The 22,266-nt window shown below is 31.7% G+C and overlaps 1 protein-coding gene and 1 long non-coding RNA gene across 2 annotated transcripts; both read right to left on the bottom strand.

The window, feature by feature from the left end:
- Positions 1-8,362: 8,362 nt before the first annotated feature.
- On the bottom strand, positions 8,363-13,054 carry LOC143082781 (uncharacterized). The gene is made up of 2 exons (XR_012980469.1): positions 12,982-13,054; positions 8,363-8,923 (listed from the first exon to the last, which is right to left on the bottom strand). It is a non-coding gene; the product is annotated as an uncharacterized LOC143082781 (long non-coding RNA).
- Positions 13,055-13,756: 702 nt separating this feature from the next.
- LOC143043234 (uncharacterized) lies at positions 13,757-20,157 on the bottom strand. The gene is made up of 3 exons (XM_076215662.1): positions 20,116-20,157; positions 15,380-15,449; positions 13,757-14,870 (listed from the first exon to the last, which is right to left on the bottom strand). The coding sequence occupies exons 1-3, from the start codon at positions 20,150-20,152 to the stop codon at positions 14,348-14,350; spliced, it is 630 nt and encodes a 209-aa protein (XP_076071777.1). The 5' UTR covers positions 20,153-20,157; the 3' UTR covers positions 13,757-14,347.
- Positions 20,158-22,266: the final 2,109 nt, after the last annotated feature.

Raw genomic sequence — 22,266 nt, 5'->3', positions numbered from 1 at the left:
TTGACCATTACATAGAATTGAATGAATATCTTTCAGTTTATTCCTATTACATTTAGACTTGGTAAAATTGTGTCAGAATTTAATCAAACTACTATATATATATTTTCTTTAGAAATAAAGTGTATGAAATTTCCTACATTAAGTTTCAAAAATCAAATTAATGTTACTGTATATTTTGAATAACAACTGTGTGTTTGTCATTGTTTGCACCCCTACCCCTCCCGAAGAAAACAAGAACCATTGAAACAAATGCTATGGTGTTTTCCTTGGAAAACAAGTGAAGTGTGCCTCGCATGCGACCATACGAGACAGAGGGATTGCCTTTTCGTTGACGGCTCCTGCGACGGCGTCAATAATTGTTTAAACGAGTTCTCCTTTAAAGTTAGTTTGATAGGTTTACTAGTGATAGGTCAATGATATTTTGTATATAAAGTCGCATTACTATAAGTACTTAACAATTTGACGACTATTTTGGTGATATGCCACTAAAGTCATGGTCATGCGAATTGGAATTAATTAGCATTTTTTTCTAATTCAAAGTTTCTTCTTAATTTAGTTTGATAAGATCTATTTGTGATAGATCAATGACATTTTGTATAAAATCACAATACTATCGATCAGTACAGGTTGACGACTTTTTTAGATCCTGCTCTCAGGACATGGTCCAGTGACTTTGAATTAAATTAGCAATTTTCAATTTTAAGAGACAATAACAATCAAAACCAAGGAGTAAACAAAGACTCACAAAACCAAAGGACATTTACATCAACAGTTATGAATAATAGATAAGAAACAACACGAACTCCACTAAAAACCGGGAGTGAAATCTGGTGCTCCGGAAGGGTAAGCATTTCCTGCACCGTATACAGCACCAGTCGTGTTATTTCTTTGTTCAGTTCGGTAATGATGGAAGGTTATTATGACTGAGGAAGAATATCATATATGATTTCTGACACACTTTTGTCATAATGGCCAATCAGCTCATGATGGCGACCGTAAAATTTCTTAAGTGATGACCCTAATTTGATTGATTCATAGCCCTGTCTTAGCAACTTTTGAGAAATCAGTATTCCTCGTTCAACAAAATCAACGTACATTGAGATAGTTCTAGAGTAACGTATCATTTGAGACACATATACTCCATATGCTGGTGCCGCTGGGATGTTGCTACACATAAATGAAAAGTTGCCTATAGGAAAACTAACATTAAAAGTTTCTTCTGCTAAAGTTAGTTTGATGAGAGATATATCAATGATAATTAATAAAATGTTGCATTACTATCAGTACATATCAGTTTGCCGATTATTTTTATGGACCTGCCTGCTATTACATTGTACAGTGACTTTGAGTTAGCAATTTTCAATGTTAATTTTTTCCTGCTTAAATTATATTTATAGAAACTACTTACAATAAACAACCATAAATGACTGTATGAACATCTTAATTTGTGTAAAATTGTAGACATATAAAATTGAGAAAGGAAATGGGGAATGTGTCAATGCGACAACAACCCGACCATAGAGCAGACAACAGCCGAAGGCCACCAATGTGTCTTCAATGTAGCGAGAATTCCCGCACCTGTAGGTGTCCTTCCGCTGGCCCCTAAAAATATGTATACTAGTACAGTGATAATGGACGTCATACTAAACTCCGAATTATACACAAGAAACTAAAATTAAAAATCATACAAGACGAACAACATTTTATTTTTTATTTTAGATTGCCCCCACCCTTTCCTTTAATGACAATGTTCATTAAAAAAGGATTACTGTATTTTAAATCTGTTTCGTCTCCAAAAATTGCACATAATCTAATTCTGATCGAGGTACCGATTTCATCAATTTATTAACTTCAATGGGTATATAAACATGTTTAAACATTGAGTTATTTTGTACCAGAAGTGGTACTTAACATACAAGTGTAGCTGATTGCAAAGCTTAATTTCCATCCCTATCCAATGTACAAAAAAGAATATACCCTTATCTTCTCGCGAAATGTCCCTACCTTGAAAGCAGTCGAAAACCTTGTTAATTGTTTTTGGTCATCCTGAACACGAATGGAATATTTTCTACTGGACGTAGATCAAATCGCATTTAATCGATTAAAGAACCATCTATTTATTAATGAATCTGGTTGATTCCACTCAGTAAAGAAAGTCCAAGAGAATGATATGATTGATATTTTGAGTCCGAAAAGGGATTTGTAAGGAAATTTAATCGTTGTAATTACTGGGCAATATTTTGAGTCTCGGACAATTAAATTGCAAATAACGTTAATATCTTCATCATCAATTTTATTCAATTGATGTTTTTTCCTTAAATATGCATAATAAATTTCACATTCTGAATATCTAGTTTTATGTACACTTAACCCATGAAAGGCCTATATTTACTATCGGCTGCATGTAATAAAAACATGATTTTACAACATGTGAACATTGATATTAGTAAAGGGGAACGAAGGAATGTTTAGATTGCGTGTAAAGGACGAATTCAGCTCAAATTGACATTGCATTGTGTGAACACTTCTTAAGCACAGAACAAAAGTTGAAATAATACTCTTTTGTCGATGCCACTGCTGGTGGAGTTTTAATTCCCCGAGTGTATCACTAGCCCAGTAGTCAGCACTTCTAGAAAATACTAAGGCTTTTCTACCTCAGAAATAGATAACCTTAGCTGTATTTGGCAACACGTTTAGGAATTTTGGTCCTCAATGCTCCTCAACTTCGTACTTTATTTGTCCTTTTTAAATATTGTAGATTCCAGCGTGACTGATGAGTCTTTTGTAGACGAAACGCGCGTCTGACGCAAATACAAAATTTAATCCTGGTATCTATTATGATTTTAATAACAAATTTATTTAGGTAATACTTATATTAGAGAAAATGGAAATCGTAATCAAAGAAGAATTAATCATTGAAATGTCAAATAAAATAAGTACCTGTTATGCTGAAATGTTGAGTCTTGTTTACCTGAAAGGTTATATATCACGCGACTGAATAAGAAATTGATGAATGACGGACCAGTTCAAAATCCATCTACACAGATAGGGATGTTACTATTTTTAATATTTTTACTACGGATCAGGGTTCTGTGAAAGGCTATAACCAGTATTCATAGAAACATTCCATTGACATATTGAGCTAAATACAGTGTAACTGTTTTATCAATGATGTCAAGTCGTCTACAAAAAAAAAACATTTGTACTAAAAAAAAGTGTAAAACTATATTTTTATATATGCAATCATACATTCCATTGTACAATGTACATGTATGTGCGTATCTATGTGTATACAAATAAATCTACACCTGGCCATGATGATCGGTTTTTTTGATAATCGCTTATTTACAAAATTCTAATCCTGACGTTATATAAAATGACTAGATAATTCCCTTTTTCATTTCGGGTTATTTATAGAAAAGAGTATCAGTGAAATAGTAATATATGGATGTATTTATTTTCTCTTTCATAAAATTATACGATATGAAAGATAGAATAAATACTTTCACATAAACATGTTTAATTACGGCGCAATCTGTCCAAAGTCAGGAGCCTCTGGCCTTTGTTAGTCTTGTATTATTTTTAATTTTAGTTTCTTGTGTACCATTTGGAGTTTAGTATGGCGTTCATTATCACTGAACTAGTATATATATTTGTTTAGGGGCCAGCTGAAGGACACCTCCGGGTGCGGAAATGTTTGGCTGCATTGAAGACCTGTTGGTGACCTTCTGCTGTTGTCTGTTCTTCTATGGTCGGGTTGTTGTCTCTTTGACACATTCCCCATTTCCATTCTCAATTTTATTTCAAATTACTATTGTACTGATTACATTTATCGAGCAAACTTTGTAATGCCTTAGATAGAGCAATTAAAAGAAGAGCCAGTGTTAACTGTGTAGTAAGATTGTGCATCATTGGTACTAAATAAGGAGCTTGTGATTGATAATATAATGAAACTATATATATAAGAAAATTATTAAAAGATAAAAACGGTTTCAATGCATCACTTTTTTACTAGTACTTTCACTGCTTCCGCAGATCTTCAGGTAATGTGACTTGTATATAAATAAAACAATTGATTGACGTTAACAATAGTATGACGTTAACAAATACAAGGGAGACTACTAATGTCATTTTAAGACTTTAAAATGTTACGTTAAAATTAGAATATCATTTATCATTTAATCCCGGGTTGAGAATGTTTATGAATAATTCTTCCTTCTTCCTCCGGAGAAAATCATTTTGACGATTGACCATATACAATGGAAATATTTTAAATCGTCCATTAGAACAACGATGGAAATGGTCGTTTGCCCTGATTTAGTTTGCGGACTAGAATGACTTTACATAGACAGCAAACCAACCATGAAGATTTAACACTCATCAGGGCAAACGACCATTTCCATCGTTGTTCTAATGGACGATTTAAAATATTTCCATTGTATATGGTCAATAGTTATCAAAAGTACCAGGATTATAATTTTATACGCCAGACGCGCGTTTCGTCTACATAAGACTCATCAGTGACGCTCAGATCAAAATAGTTAAAAAGCCAAACAAACACAAAGTTGAAGAGCATTGAGGACCCAAAATTCCAATAAGTTGTGCCAAATACGGCTAAGGTAATCTACTCCTGGGGTAAGAAAATCCTTAGTTTTTCGAATAATTCAAAGTTTTGTAAACAGAAAATTTATAAAAATGACCATATAATTGATATTCATGTCAACACCGAAGTGCTGACTACTGGGCTGGTGATACCCTCGGGGACGAAACGTCCACCAGCAGTGGCATCGACCCAGTGGTGTAAATAGTTATCAAAAGTACCAGGATTATAATTTTATACGCCAGACGCGCGTTTCGTCTACATAAGACTCATCAGTGACGCTCAGATCAAAATAGTTAAAAAGCCAAACAAACACAATCGTCAAAATGATTTTCTCCGGAGGAAGAAGGAAGAATTATTCATAAACATTCTCAACCCGGGATTAAATGATAAATGATATTCTAATTTTAACGTAACATTTTAAAGTCTTAAAATGACATTAGTAGTCTCCCTTGTATTTGTTAACGTCATACTATTGTTAACGTCAATCAATTGTTTTATTTATATACAAGTCACATTACCTGAAGATCTGCGGAAGCAGTGAAAGTACTAGTAAAAAAGTGATGCATTGAAACCGTTTTTATCTTTTAATAATTTTCTTATATGTTACCAGCATACGGACTTTCCTTAACTTTTTCTTATATATATATATATATATATATATATATATATATATATATATATATATATATATATATATATATATATGAAACATAACTAATTGTGTTTATTATTTTTTCAGTCTGTGCTTGAAAATTTAATCGCAAAAACAGATTGGTATTCAAGATATTGTAAGCAGATGCTGTACTATCATGAGCAACACAACAGTTGCCACATGTTAAGCAGGATCTGCTTACCTTTCAGGAGCACCTTAGATCACCCCAAGTTTTGGTTGGGTTCTTAGTCTTTACTTTTGTATGTTGTGTTTTGTGTACTACTATGTGTCTGCTTTTCTGTTTTTATTTTAGGCATGGCGTTGACAGGTTATTTTCAATTTATGAGTGTGCATGTCCCTTTGGTATTTGTTGCCCCTCGTTTAGATCTTCCGTCTCCCGGACATATACTTCCCTTGTCCTTGGCTATTATTAATTTTAGCATCTTGTGATTCAAAGATTTCATCTGTTTATCTGTGTCATTATCATCAAATTAATAAGCGAGAAAAATATCTTTGTTTCTTTGTTTGATTTTTTTTTATTTCAATTGCATACCTAAAATTACAAATCATTATTTGGAAAACAGACAGCAGATTGCGGTGAATAGAGAGAAAAAAACCAATGTCGAATATATACAATTAAGTTTTTTAAAACGAGGATATAATTGTTGCAAGAACGTCATATGGAAAATAGCCGTTGTAATTTTTAAAAACGATGTTCCATTAAGGACACCAAATATTAATTATTATCATGATCATTCTTTTTTTGTTTCCTTTAAACTTTCGGAAAGGATGACTTGAACTTTACAAATGAGAACAGTTGGTCAAAAAGATTCTTTCTAAGTAACAGACCCTTTTACAGAGATTAAGAACGGACATTCAAAACCTGGAATATCGTATTAACTGGTTCATTGGATTTGTTGTGTCTCTAGAAGGTTGATTCTTAAAATATATAATTATGCAGTTGTCCTCTGCATACAAATATACACTTTTGTTCTGGGTTACATATATTACACCGAATTCGGTATAATAAAGGGAAACCCACTCAAAGTATACCACACTACAAAAAACAACATAACAAACACATTGGCCAAATCAATAATGTTTATTCTTTTATTTTCGTGCGTCCCATTTTTGTGGTTTCAGGAAATCTAGCATTCTCGTGGATATGAGATTCCGTTGTTTTACTTAAGTCAGCATATATGGAAAAAATATATATATTTGAAAATTTGAATTCTGTTTCCCTGAAGCAACAAAAACTACGAAAATTGATACCCGACGAATAATTACGAATCTACAGTATTAGAAAGCATAATTCATATTCGATTGAAAATATAAGATGTAGCTGTTTAAACAAGATTCTCGTCTGTGACTTCCTAATGACACATTTGAAGATTTTTATTTATAGTGGACTTTGGTGTTGATTGTCATTTTTTAATCAATTCACAACTTTAATTTTACAATCAATTGGGATACTTCGTACTTTGCTTGATGTTAAGTATATACACATCATGATGTCCGTGGATATATATCAAATTGGAGCCCAATGGAATTGATTTTTCTATTTCAATACTTGTGTTCTTATTCTACGAAACTATTTAAAATAACAATCAAAGTGCAAAAGGTATACCTGATCATAAATTGGCGATTTAACATATTTAAACACATGTCAAAGCAGTTTGCGACCATAGACTAGTCTGCCGCTTTCAATCTAGAACTTTTTCAAAATGTGAATCGTATTTGCGCTGATAGAGACACTGTCACATTTTTATTTTGTAAAAAATTATTATCAGTATTTATCGTATTATGTACAGATATTAGGTTTTTGCTTTGTTTTTTAGTTCCACCTTGTGTTTCAATCAAATACTTATTTGTAATATAATTGACAAAATAGACAAAACAGGTTTCTGTATTCCAGTTATTACATTAAATTTTGTACATGTATATATGAAATATCTCAGATGAGATAATAATCTAATGAACTGTTAACTCTTCAGATAAAACTAAACAAATGAGCGTCGTACCACCAGTTCGCGACTAACAACTGGTTCTTAAAACCACTATAATGAATTGACATAGGATCTCCTAGACCAGCACTTGCTGTGATTATTTCTCTATGGCGTGTTCCATCAGGGGAGATAACTACAACGTTGTGTGAATCACTCCCCACTACGTACACATTGCCATCATTGTCTACATCAATACCCTCAGGTTTCTGCAGAACGCCTTTATTTTGAAATTTCCATTGTAGTTGACCTTGTAGATTATAACACGTAACTGTATTTTTTCCACTATTTGTGTGATATAATTTGTCCTTAAAAGTTGCAATGTAACAGTTAGATGGCATTTTGTCCCGAACTATGTCACTTGTAGATTCGTCGTTGAGATTGATCATTCGTATACCTTTGTTTCCTACGGAATAAATCAATTGATTATCTTTTAGTGCTATGCCATAACTGGACGAATCAAGTGAAATGGTTTTCTTGATTTGTTTCCTCTCCAAGTCTATAATGGTAATACACTCTGATGTACCAGATGAAACAGCTAATGTATTGTCCTCCCTTATATATACTATATCAAACGGGTGAACGCGCAAATTCACCTCAAAGTCTTTTAATCCTTTGTCGCTAAATACTGTTACTGTCTTTTTATAGTTGAAGGTAAAGGTCATTCTACCATCCGGAAGCATGCAACATCCGTATATGTATTCTCCTTGAGTGTTAATTGTCTCGTTTAACATTAGTTTCAAATTTTCAATGGATCTTGATTGTATCATCATTTGGGCTTGTTGAGCCTTTTTCTCGATTAGAACAATATCGAACGGTTTCGCTTCAATATGCACTTCTCCAAAACTTTTTATATCGGACATGATATTTTTGATAGAGGCGTTGATCTTAAATGAAAGAGATAGTTGCCCCTTGTTTGCTACAAGCGAGTGTAGGAATTTATCTTTGCTATTTACGTCTTTTTCTATCTGCTTCATTGAAAGAAACAACTGAAGGTCCGTCGCATGTTGCTTGATGTTCGAAATATTTCTCTGGCATTCTGCTATTTCTTTTTCCTTAATCTCTAAGGATGAAACTAGTTGACACATTTTCGAGTTTCCTTTATCGACCTCAAAGAGTTGTTTCAGTGAATCTTCTTGTAGTTTGTCGAGATGGTTGTTGATCATTATTCGGGTCTTCTTTATTTCTTTTTCTATTTCCATTCTCTTTTCTTTCAAATTCGACCGGTTTTCCTGTATATGCTGACGAATGTTTTGTAGATTTTCGGCAACTTCAACTAATGTTTCCTCTATCTCGCAGAGGGCATTGGAGGTTTTGACATTATGAATGACGTCATCTAAATTTACAATATCCCGGCATTCTGTGTGGCTTTCCACTATGCACTTGCTGCAGCAGGGACATTCGTGCTTCTTGCAATAAATTTGAAACTTTTCATCGTGTTTGCTACAATACTGAGTAATTTTCAGTACATCAGATGGTAATTTCTGGTATTCATTAATAGGAATCACTTTATGTCTTCTCGATGCTTTAGACAAACCATGATGTTCCTGGCATTCTTTGCAGAGTCCCTCGTCACATTCTGTACACCAGACTATTGATGGTTTTGTGATGTGACGGAGGTCACAAACTCCACAACTTTGTGAGGATGTCGCCATTCAACATAAACTACAAAACAATTTTCAATCATTAATGATAAGTGACAACAATAGTTGTTTTTAAGTTTAAAATATGTTTAAGACAACATTATCCGACTGATAACATCATCTATGGCTTCTTTTGAAATAGTTAATATTCCAAAATTGACATTAATCTCATTTATCTCTAAACCACACGTTCTTCATTTCCAGAAATGAAAATGTATCATATTAGTTGCAGCTTGTGTAACGTCCAACATTTAGTATAGTTGTTATCTTATTGTTCGTTTCTATGTATGTTGCATTAATATTGTCTTTCTTTTGGTTACACGTCAGTGTTTCTGTTGTTTCGATATTTTCCTTTTCTAGTTGATGTGTTTCCCTCGGTTTAATTTAGTCACCCGGATTTGTTTTCTATCATACGATTTATGACTTTTGAACAGCGGTATACTATAGCTACTGTTGCCTTTATCGACAGTGGAAAATTGAAATATACACTTAAATATTTGATAATTTAAATAACAAGCTTACTACATTTATCTTAGGGTTTCAAAAACGTAGAGTACTTGTTTTAAACACACAGTTATCTATCGCATTAGCATAGAGCCAGTCATTTCCATCAACCATATGGCATTGCGGTCATAAATATTTTGAGCACGATTATCGTAGTCGGACTCATAAGTCAACCATTTATCATTTAAGGATTTGAGTTTTCTAGCACAAATTTTGCCACCTGAATACAAGTAAAGACCGAGAGTTCTTATTATAGTAAAGTTTAATAATGTTGATTTATAATGTATTGTTAATTAACTAGACAAACTAATGTAATTATAAATAACTTAATGCATGTAACAGTTCAATCGGACAAATAGATCTATTTATTTACTTTTCTTAATCATTTCATACATATATTCACAATAATAATTTTGTTTGCACTCTAAATGACTGTTAACAAAATTAATATTGTAACTGTGTGATATATCTCTTATTTTTTTGCCAATTTTGTATATAAAATGTCTTATTTACCGAAGCTAGTCAACCTTTAGTACCCATTTGTTCATTTTGTTTTATATAGCCTCAGATGTTTGGTTTTTTTTCAATTTCTTTATTTTACATAATATAGGCATGCAAAGATTCATTATTTAGCTAAATATTTTATTTTTTATGCAGCATTTGATGTTTAAATATATTTTATCTGTAGTTCAAACTACCTTGATCCTTTAATGAAGTTAATTGATTTTCACATATAATAGTAAAATGGAATAAACTTATGTCCAGTAAAAAAAAATACAGGTTAAACAAATTTGTAGCTGTGTAATGATCATGTCCTACTTTAATCAGTTTTGTTATCAAATGCGGCCTGTCGATAGATTTATTTTCTATTTCTCGTTGTGATCATTTACATCGAAAATCGGAAATAATACCCCTTTTTTATTCGTTTGATTTAGGCAATTTAAGGTGAAGAGTAGTCAATATAAAATTGGGGAGACATTATTGTATTTTTGCCTTTCGCTGATTTTATTTTGTTAATACCAATCCAGTTTTCATGGACTTTTACTTTTGGCCAAAAAAGTGGTCTCCTGTTTGCCTAAGATGCACCCGAGCCAATTACACTCAACTGCAGATTCAGACTCGTAACAGGGGAGAAGAAGAGACAACTTGACTAAAGATGGTGGATTGCCACGTCATGAAATACTTTCGATGTCTTACTTATTTGGATGTGTTTTCTACATATAATAACAATACTTTATTTCTAGATAGTGAAACATTTTAGAGTTGATTTAAAGGGACTATTGTGGCACCGTTAAAGTCCACAATTCCTATAGCGGTTTTGTGGACTTTAGAGGAAATGTGTACTTTAACGGTGACACAACTATCGTCATCTGGGACCAGTATATTTACTATTACCTCATGCTAAAGTAGTTATCAAAGGTACAAGGATTATAATTTAGTACGCCAAACGCGCGTTTCGTCTACATAAGACTCATCAGTGACGCATGATATTTTTTTCTTTCTAGATCTCAATACTTTTGTTTCACTCAGTTTTGAATGAAAAACATGATAAATGGCGCATGCAATATTTTTTTTTATAAGTTTTACGGATCATGTTGATAAAATGTTAGAAAACCTTTTTTTTGTTTTTTGTTCTTTCATGATCAAATTTTTTTTTATACATTTCAGTCTTTCTCCACTTTTATAGACCGGTATCGGGACCGTTCTCCCTAATAACATGTTCGCCTTAGGTCCGTTCGCTCTGAGTTCGTTCGCCTTACTATAAAAATATTAATAATCAGGGCATTGAAGTTGAAACAAATTATTCAGATATTTCTATGGTATATATATCATGTATATTCTTGAAAATGGAAACATTGAAATGTTTTGTTAACAAATATCAATAAAGATAAATACATTGTATTCCAATATTCTACTCTGCAAATCAAAGGGAAAATGATAAATTGATTGCGGCAATATAAATATTCTGTCAATTTTTCAACAAACTTTGACATATTTTGTTCAAATACTTAAAATAATGCGACTAGACAACAATTACAAAAAAAATAAAAATCAGGGTGAATGGACCCTGGGCGAACAGGTATCAGGGCGAACAGGTACTAGGGCGAACATGAATCAGGGCGAACGGACCCGGATTCTTCTAGACCTACTATGAATAAAACATTTACAAGCGGAAAAGGATGTACTTTTCTCATACACAGAAATAAACAACAAATATAGCAAGAAGTAAATGAATCACGTATCTGAAAAAAAATATACTAATTGATAACTAAAATACAAACGCAAATAATTGAATAATTACCAATCTCCCCTTTACAACGTTTTTATACATATAAAAATAAATTATTTGTAAATCTCTCCATTTTTTATTTAAGACTTTTATATTTTGTAATTCACTTTACAATGCCATCATGGCTGCACGTTTAAATTACCATACGAAATAATTTTCTTATTCCATCATGTATGAGACGGCTAGTCCAAATAATTATGACAACTTGAAAGGCTATTCTATTTTTTTTTTTTTATTTGACGCCTTACATCAGTTGGACTTTGAGAGAGGATATTTACTACTTTATCAAAACGTTTTAGCTGATTTATCCCTAAGATGCTTCATTTGGGAGTATAAAATTTATGTTTTAACCAAACACGGTAAAATTTGACGGACCTGAATTTCCGATTAATATAAAACAAAGGTTCCGAAAATTCGGGTCTGTTAAATTTTACAATTTTACAATTATATAGTCTCCTAAAAAGAATTCAAATAAACGTTTTAAAAAAAGCAGTCGACAAGTTCCCGCCTCGGATGGAATTGTAACTTATCTTATTATTACTGTAGGGATTAATTGGAAGTATTTTGCACAAACAAAAACATGAAAGGTAAGAATTTTTAAATATGCAAAATTTTTTAGCTTTCAATGAAAATTTTATGGCTAAATTGGTCTCAAAGTTGAGAGCAAAATATGCTCTGAAAATCCAACCGAAAATGGTGACTCCAGCATTATCACGTCGCAGGAAGGCGTCAAAGAAAAATTTAAAATAGCCTTCCAAGACGTCATAATTATTTGGACTATGAGACGGCTAGCTTTTTAGAAAAGCTATCACTTTTATTTGAACACATTACACAATTAAAATAGAAAGTTACTGTTCTTGAATTTTTATTATATCTAATCAGACAATTAAACAAATCCTTTGTTTGGAGAAAGTCTATGCTAAATGGTTACTCTTACTTAATTTTTGTGTTAAGGAGGTACCCAACACTACAGGGAGATAACTCTGTAAAATCAGCTAAACATTTTAAAAACGTTCAATTCGACAATTGTTAATACAACATGACATATACACCAATGAGTGATTACAACAAGTATAGTTTGAAAGATCGGTGTTATAAAAATTCTTGTATATGACAAAGACATCATAAATGAAAAGAATAAATGGAATATATAATTATGCCATAGCCGGCTCAGAACGAAGGTTGAAATAATACTCTTTATGACATAGTTTACATCCTTAGACCAGACTTTTATTCAGTGAAACGGAAAACGTAATTAAGGAAGAATTGATAATAATTTACTTTACCTTTTTAGTATACAATATTCGTTCCCGTTTTGTTTACCAGGAAGGTTATTAATCATGTGACTGTATAAGAAACTGATAAATGCCGGGAATTTCAAATTCAATCTACACACTAAATATTACGTTTGTAGGGTGTATTATACATAGATTCAACTATTCTAAATGTTTCAACTACAGATCAGTGTTATGTGTAATAGCGTAGCTAGTATCCGTGAAAATAATACATTGACAAGCTAAACAAAAGACAGTGGTCTTGTTTTATCAAATAACTTACTTGTATCAAAACTATGTACAAATAATATATATTTTTACAATGAACATGTGTGCGTATCTTTGTGTTTACAATCATGTATATCTTATACATGTTTATTGATTCGAAGCTGTAATAATCATTACTGGAAATGTTGTATTGCAGAATAAGATGCATTGAATCACGTATTTGAAATAAGTGATTAAATTGATTGATTAATTAATTGATTGATTGATTGATTGATTGGTGTTTAACGTTACTTTCCATGTGCTTTCCATGGCGGCTAGTTTTTATTTGTGGAGTACCGGAAGCTGGAGTGCCAGGAGAGAAAACAACCGACACCTTCGGTAGAACAACTGACAATACTTATCAATTAAGATTGAAGTCGAGTCCTCATACCCCGCGCACGATTCGAAACCACTACATCAGTGTTTGAAGGCTAGTGATACAGTAGTTTGACTTCTTAGACAAATCGGAGATCGATGACATTTCATTAATTGTATTCAATCAGTTAAACTAAACTTTGGATATGTGGTAGGATATTTTTGAGTCAACAAATAACAATACATTAATACACAGAATATACAGAGAATAAAATGTTCTGTGTATTACAGATCACGCTTAAAATATCTTCTTAATTCTGTTAAAATTAGTATCATTTGTACGGAAAAGGAGGGATTGGGACATAATCTAGCACAGGTATCCTTAAGTATGTGCATGCCCACAAAAATTGAGCGCTAACAAACGTGTTTAACCTCGTCACATGTCTAAAGTCAGGAGCATGTAGATCAGTGATTGTCGTTGCGTCATGCCTGTCATAGTTGGGTTTTTTTTATAAAATAAGGCCATTAGTTGTCTATATTGAAATGTTTCATTTATCTCATACATTTATCTGTGCCCCTTTAAAAAACCGACCATACGACGTGGAGTTTTCTTATTGTTGAAGGTCGTACGGTTCCCTATAATTGCTTACATATTTTGAGCGTTAGTGGATAGCTGTCACCTAGTCAATCATACAACATATCCTTACTTTTATATATAATGATGTAAAATGTAAAACTATTTTATGAAAATGACACATATTGTTATTTCTCTTTGTCAGTTTAACATGCATACAGTTTACTTCTTTTTCTTCCGTTCGATTTCAAGTTGGGCTTCTAAGTCTTTGATCTGCTGTCTTAACTCTGGTAATATGTTACGTGCTATATTTTCGGAAGACTCTTTAACTTGGAGTTTTCCTTTTACATTATTATATTTAGATTTGAGGTCATCATTTTCCGCTTGCAGTTTTCTCACTATTTCGTCATGTAATTGTTGTTTTTCGTCGCTTTGTTTCTGTAGTTTTTGCAGACGCTTCCTTAATTGTTTAAGCTGTTGTTCTTTAACTGCAATTTCTTTCTCTTTCTCTTTTATATGCCTTTGTAACTCTGCAGTTCCTCCTTTTTGTTTTCGAGCTTCATTTTGTAATTTTTCTAACTGTTTATTAAGTTTTTCAAGCTCTTCTACTCTTTTATCATGTTGTTCTTGAACATCTGGAATGCTATCCCCGGATAAAGTTATTTCGACGGCCTCCGTGATAAATTTTTGAAATTCGTTTCTGAGTTCACTCACGGCGGATTTTATCAAAGCTTTACCCATTTGACTGAAAATATATTGAACACGATTTAAATTCTAAATCATACAGTTACCTCAAGATGTATTTTCATTTCTGTGTTTTTTTAGTTGCTGTTAAAATAGTTATTATGTATTTATAGCATTCCCTTTATTTGTTGTAAAATAACAAGCCATAAATCTTTTAAAATACAGGTATGATTTAAACGAATTATTTTGTTTCGAAACCTCCAAATCATACATTATATTTCAAAATGGAAGAATCAGTCCTAAATTTAACGTTGAAACTGCCCTTCCTCCAGCTAAACTTACAGACGAACTTATTTGCTCCTCCTTTATCGATTGATATTGGAAAGTGTTTGGGGTTTTTATGTTGTTTTTTTGTTGTTGTTGTTGTTGTAGTTGTTGTTGTTGCTTTAACTTAAACGTGTTGAACTGTAGTGTACCTAATGTAAGTGGTTCCGAAAACACTTAAATCAGCATTAGTATATACATGTGTTATATACTGAAGAAGAAAAAACTAGTGAACAGTTTACTTACTTCATTTTATGCATTTCGGAGGCAGTTAAACCAATAGGTTCGTCTAAAAAATCAGAGCTTGTTTCTGGGTCTGTAAAACATATTTAAGTGAAAAATGAAAACATAATGCACTCGTTTACCCCTCAGTTGTTAAAAGCTAAACATTTTATAATATAATCATCAACACTAATATATGTTTACCCTTGATACGTAGTTTTTGACAATATTTATGTTTTTGTGACGAAAGAGGTAGGGACAATTTGTCGGCAATTTGTTTCATTCGATAAGATAGGTAAATAATGTTTTAAATAGCCCGATAGATGCTATTTATAGTACATAAAAATACGTCACATCATTTATTTTCATACCTTGAACAGGTATTCCTACAAAAACAAGGCCATGATTATTGATTTTTTAATATTGATTTTATTTTTTTATATTAACATCCTTTATGCAAGGTGCCATACCATGTAACTTCTCAAGGAGCCAAATGATATCGAACTAATTCAAATCGTGATTTTCTCATTCTGAATATGTATATCTGTTACACAGTATTTGTCCTGGTCTTTTAAGGTTTTATCGTCTATAAGATTAGACAAGAAAATACATGTGCATGTATATATTTTAACCGCAGAACATCTTACATCAGTTGGTCATAAATCACCCTGTGTTACTACTTCATGTTGTATTGCCTTTTCTGTAATTTTAACAAATCGACCCTTCGTTGTGATACAGATGCAACAGTTTCTTGATGTTTTACCTACAATCACGATTTGTAGTGTAATTGATTTGTTCTGTTATGTTGTTTTATTTTTCTGATGAGTTATGTACCCGTGTATAGACGGTGGTAAAAATTTCAGTACTAGTATCTTTACAGTTTGTGATTTGGCGACAAAATTGTTGTTGACTGCATTTGTTACATATAATACCATGTTCAAAAAAGGTTTCGACGAAATGTGTTTTGTTGTTATGAAAATTGTATACAATGGCCTTATTTTAAGTCATGTGTATATTACACCCGCAACATGTAGGCTTAATTTCTATAGAATTAATTCTCGTGTTATTGGTTATGTACAGGCACCTACATCAGTTTGACGGCAGTTGTCCCTTGGATATATGTAATAACGTAAACACATGAATAGAAAGTAATTCAAGAGTATGGACAGTCATAGGATTGCACACAATAAGCGATACATTGTTTTTTCTTTGATACACGTAAAATTATTTACTAGTACACTTAACTGAATAGTCAAAATGAACCAAAATGACTCTATGAATCAACCAAACAACCGACAAAATATGATAGAAACTTTAAAATTTAATATAACAACACAAAAAAATGCAAAAGTTCTGAGCGAGGTTCGAACCCTTTCTTCAAAACCGTCATGTATTAGTAGTTCTGTGCTCTACTGGTGGAGCTACGGCGATTCTTATCATTATGAATCTTATTTAGAAACTATATTGGTACAATTTATCGATGTTACAATTTTTTCTTTAAAAAGTTGTTTTTTATGTAATAAGGACACACTAAACCAATTTCAAACAGTCATAAAAAGCATAACTTTTCTTTGGTTTGAAATGTCCTTCTTGGGGGATTCCCTGTTTTTTCCACATAAAAACACCCGAAAATCCGGATATTGGACTTTCATCCTTTTTTAGGGTTAAATTAACTATTGATCACACATATCATACTATATGTAAATCGAGATATTGATCAAAAAGCATTTTTATTTTTGGTTTTTATAGGAAATTTTACTCTGTTGGCACTTTTTGAAATTGGCCCTTCTGTGAAAAAAATCCTCGGCATATTGGCCCTACCTCTTTGCCTTACAATTACGAACCAGATGAATAATGTTAGAAAATTAAGCATGGGCATTTACAGATACAATTAATAACAGTATTGTGAATTAAGATCGAGAATACGTGTATATAATGCACTTACAATTTCCAAGGGTAAACTCACGAGTCGTGAATTATAGTCACCTATACAGCAGAAAACACTATGCTAAAAAGGGTTGTCTGTTTGATTGCGCATGAGGAATAATTATAAATACAACCCATTAACAATTAAAGTGTTGAATTCGATTATATGGAGAATACAAAAGTCTATGAACTCTCATAACAACTGTTTGCAGGAACTGTCGGTAGTTAGTGTCAATTCAAAACGACGAAACCTCTCAAACATAGTGTTATCCTTGTGTTTGATGTGGCAAACAAAGTTTTCAGCCTTTCATCCCATTTCAACCAAATTCTAGTCCCTAGATTCAACTATTGTAAGCTTGCCTTATATTAATAACATGTTTGCCACTAGACAACAATTTACTACATTTGATCACTGTACATTAACATATTATAAAAGAAATTATATGCAGTTTAAATTACGCATTCCCTGAATTCCGTTTAAAAAAAAAACATTAAGAAATATTGTTATATAAAAATCGTTTTATAGCGAACCCTATGATAGTTTTCCATAGATTCACCTGCAAGTTACCTGTCGATTTAAACTTTTGTAAGTTCTATTGTCCCATCTAACAAATACAACAGGTATTGTTCTCTGTATAGTTCATTCACCAGGACCTTTAAATTTCTTCTAGGAGAAATATATCACTCATTGATTAATTTACCTGACCAAAAAATTATCTTTTTTTTTTTATTGAAATACTTCTATAAACTCACATAAACTGTATGCAATATTGTATTTATTCAATCTATCATTAATATATTTTCAATCTGTTCAATATAAAATCTGATTTAATAATAAAAAGTTTATTTTAGACACATTTTTTAGTATTTTCCAATGAATTTGCATGTTTTTGTTGTTGTTAATTTATAGACTATGTTTATGAAGACCTTAATTTAAAAATAATAATATTCAAATTTTTATTTATCAAACACACAAAAATATTGATTATTTAATCAGAAATCAACTTTTAATTTTTAAATCAGTATTAATATTGAACACATTAAAAACGAGTTTTTGATATTAAATAAATACAACACCACATGAACATCACATGCAGTTTTGTGAGTCCTTTCTTAGTATTGGTATAAGTATTTTTCCATCATTGACAGTTCAATTTTTTGTTCAGGTAAATTAATCAATGAGTGATAGATTTCTCTTGGAAGAAATTTAAAGGTCCTAGTGAATAAACTACACAGAGAACAATACCTGTTGTATTTGTTAGATGGGACAATAGAACTGCCAAAAGTTTAAATCGACAGGTAACTTGCAGGTGAATCTATGGAAATTATCATAGGGTTCGCTATAATTATATTGGTTTTTTTTTTATAGAGGAGGTAACTGTTCTTGCTGTCAAAACTATCTTAATTTGACTGAAGGAAAATCGAAAACTACATTTTTTGTAAGTTCAAACATTTTAACTCCGTCACTTTACGCGTCGCTTAGTTTAATTGATTAACAGCAGTAAAAAAAAACTACAAGTCGACAAAAATCATCTTACAGATTTAAATAAAGTACAATAACTTATGTCCAAGCATCATCGTGCTTCAAGCTATAGGATTGCAGCTCTTAACACCAACAAACTGCAAAATACCAATCAATTGGAATCGGGAAATGGATTTTTTATAGTATCAACATGGATCATATATCATATTTGGTTGATAGGAAGGTATCTTAAAGTCATATGAAACCTCAAATCAAAAAATAAAATGGTGCAGATGTTTTTTATAACTAAATGGATAGTTGTCATTATTAAACTTATGTACATAATCTTAGCTATCTTGTGCTAAGAACCAACACTTTAACCAATGCAAGTTTGTTTTATAGTTTGTTTAATGTTGTGCTGTAAAACCACTTCTTGGCAAATGAGATAGTTGAGCATTCTCAATTCTGTATATATGTCTGTTCCAAACAAGGAGCATGCAGTCTAGTGATTGTCGTTGATTGCCGTTTTAATTTTATTAGTGTGATTTCTCTTTTGATTTTTTTTTATTCTCCTTATCTCGTGGTCTTTTATACCTTATTATTATCATGATGTTTGTTTTGTTCTTTGGTGAAGACTGTGCGGTGACCTGCATTTTTTTTATATTCTTGTTCCTTGGTCTTAAGTTGATTGTTTTGGTCTCATAAGCAATCATACCATATTTCATTATATTGATTTGTCGGGTAAACTGCACCTGAATTGATTTCCCACCAAGGCTATTTTAAGAAAAAATACTGCCATTCAAATGAATTCATAGGTTCGCTGCTTCGTTCATATAAGATTACCAGATTCTTGCAGAGGGACTATTGTTCTCATCTGCCTCTCCGCCCTCCTCCACCAATTAAGTATGCTATAGCTTAAATAGGAATGTTGACAGTTGTGCTAACCACCAACAATCAATCCATCTGCATTATGTCCATGGCCATTGTAACGATCATTTAAATGGTTCATTGGCTTTTACACCGTTTCATAGTTAACGTATTAAACGTTTGTGCAGTTGTATAATATTTCTCACATCTCATTCCCGAGGAAATCACATGGTTTTTCTCTTTAGAAATAGTCCATTTTTTACCATGAAACTTTCCCCGGATATCCTGTTGTGTTTCTACCAACATTGTTTCTTTTATGAATTTAATATCGGTATGATTGAACGAAAAGAACTTCATTAGTCATGAGTTGTTCAATTAATAAACTTATTCGAAATAAATATCTCCTCAGGCATCCTAGCTCATGTAACAGTGGAAAATATCAACCTGATAAAAGGGGTAAAATATTTTAATATTTTATCTTATAAAGAATTTCAAATTGTCTTACCATCGTCATGAGGCATTGAAGGTTTTCTCTTATCCATTTTCATTAAAACTAAAGGGATAACTTCACATTTATTGCATGTACTACCTTAATTTATTATTAGTCGGAACAATAATGCTTCATCTACAATCTTTGTGAATGACTTGTTAAACAAAATATTTAGATATAAAAGAATGATATTGAGAACCAATACAATCTTAAATCATAAACATTACAATATTATTATAACTAGTATTTAAATGGGTATACTAAATGATTGTGTGGAAAATATTTAACCAGTGTTCATTCTTATTTGACCTTGCAAATAACCTTATTTGAACAGAATCATTTAAATACGGTCATGTTTGTTTACTTCCTAGTTTTTATTCTATGTTGTAGCATTTTAGAATCTAATACGTCGATGCGTGTAACTCAATGCTGGTACCGCGATGTATACTAATAAACACATCATGATAAAATATACATATAAATTAACAACAGATGTAAGTACATTAATGAGAAAAGATTGCCTCCTAAAAAAAGAAAAACATAAACAATTATCCTTAACTAGTAAATTTTAGTTCAAGAAGATGCGAGCAACTGTTACAGATTGTCGCAAAAAGATAGCCAGGATTTGTGGCAAAGCATATCTTGTGTAATGTTTTTGCTTATATCTAATAAATATTAATGACAATATCTCAAAACATGAGATAGTTCAGCTAACTAAAATCTATCAATCCATAAGCTGTTTTACCGGAAAAATATTGTTTTAGATATATAGTTGTATTTAACATACTACCACAAAAAAAACCAAGATACCAGGCTTATAATTGTGTACACAAGCCTCACGTTTCGTCTACAAAAGACTCTTCAGTAACGATCTTATCAAAAAGTTAAAGAACCGAACAAAGTAAAAAGTCGAAGACCATTAAATGCTAAAAATTCCGGAAAAACTGTTTAGTAGACATGTTTATCATTTGGATCTTTTCCTTTTCGGTCATAATATTGTAAGTATTTCTAAACTTTTTAATTTTTCATTATTGTCCCGTTGGTACATATACCGTCTTCCTCTGTTTTTTTCTGTACTTGTCAACACGTACAATTAAGAATTGATTGGTTCTTTTTGTAAATTATTTAGAATTTCAAAGCGTTGGCCGAAAGATATTTTGTATGAAGGGCGGAAGAGTGTCATCGAGCAAGCGTCATACAAAAAATGTGCGCACAGTTAGCGCTTTAATGACCCTGTGAATTTATGTAAATGTATTAATTGCATAAAAATTATCTGTTTAGAGTGTGCGGTAAGTTACTTGGTTTCAATTTACCGGCATTGTATAAATGTACAAGAGTATGTTTTATACGAAAATCTTCTCTGTTGCAACATTTAATTATATGTAACTAAGCAATCAGTGATAAAATTTTAAAAAATGTGAGCTGAACAATCAACATATATCTGATATCGGCTTACCTTTCCAGAGCACCTGAGATCACGCCCGTGTTTTGGTGGGGTTCGTGTTGCTCAGTCTTTGGTGTTTTATGTTGTGAATTGCATACTGTTGTTTGTTTATTGGTCTTTTTTTGTTATTTGAATTAAAAAATATCCTTATCATCAGTTAAGCATCAATATAAATCATAAACCAATAACCATCTTGTAAAATATGACAAGATTTAAATTAATGTTTCATTTACTCATTCAGATGGTTTTTTTTTTCATTATTCAATGTTAATAATGACCAAGTGAGCAACATAACTTCTTGTAAACTATTGTTTTGCTAAATATCTTTATACTTTGACAGTAAGTGACGGGGGAATAGGTAAACATGTTATCTCAACTAATGATAGATAGCTGGGGTAAGAATAGCTGATACAAAAGTGTTACCGCCATTTTCACAAAATATTTACAATCTTAGCAACATTGGATTACTTATTCTAATGAAATTCAATGCAATATTTTCTCATCTCTCATTAATATATATATATATGCAGCCAGGGCAACTGACAACTGAAAAAAAGTTGCACGGGTTAAACGATGAATCTTGACAATGGGAATAAAAATAGCTGCAGCAAAGACGTCAATGCAAGTAAATAGAAAGAATTATAAGCATGATTTTCATAGTTCAATGTTTAGATTTATGATGTAAAATAATCAATAAGCAAGCAAAATATTTCTCTTGAAAA

This window comes from Mytilus galloprovincialis, chromosome 1, assembly GCF_965363235.1.
Source record: "Mytilus galloprovincialis chromosome 1, xbMytGall1.hap1.1, whole genome shotgun sequence".
NCBI lineage: Eukaryota > Metazoa > Mollusca > Bivalvia > Mytilida > Mytilidae > Mytilus > Mytilus galloprovincialis.
Note: the sequence above shows the minus strand (reverse complement) of the source record. Positions and strands in the feature narration are given on the sequence as shown.

What these genes read in the sequence shown, in the direction of transcription:
- LOC143043234 (XM_076215662.1), bottom strand. Translation starts at nt 20,152, where the DNA reads ATGGATAAGAGAAAACCTTCAATGCCTCATGACGATG. An exon ending in TTCAATGCCTCATGACGATG is followed by an intron (nt 15,450 to 20,115) that starts GTAAGACAATTT and finishes TATGTTTTACAG; the next exon opens with ACCCAGAAACAAGCTCTGAT. An exon ending in TCCGAAATGCATAAAATGAA is followed by an intron (nt 14,871 to 15,379) that starts GTAAGTAAACTG and finishes ATATATTTTCAG; the next exon opens with TCAAATGGGTAAAGCTTTGA.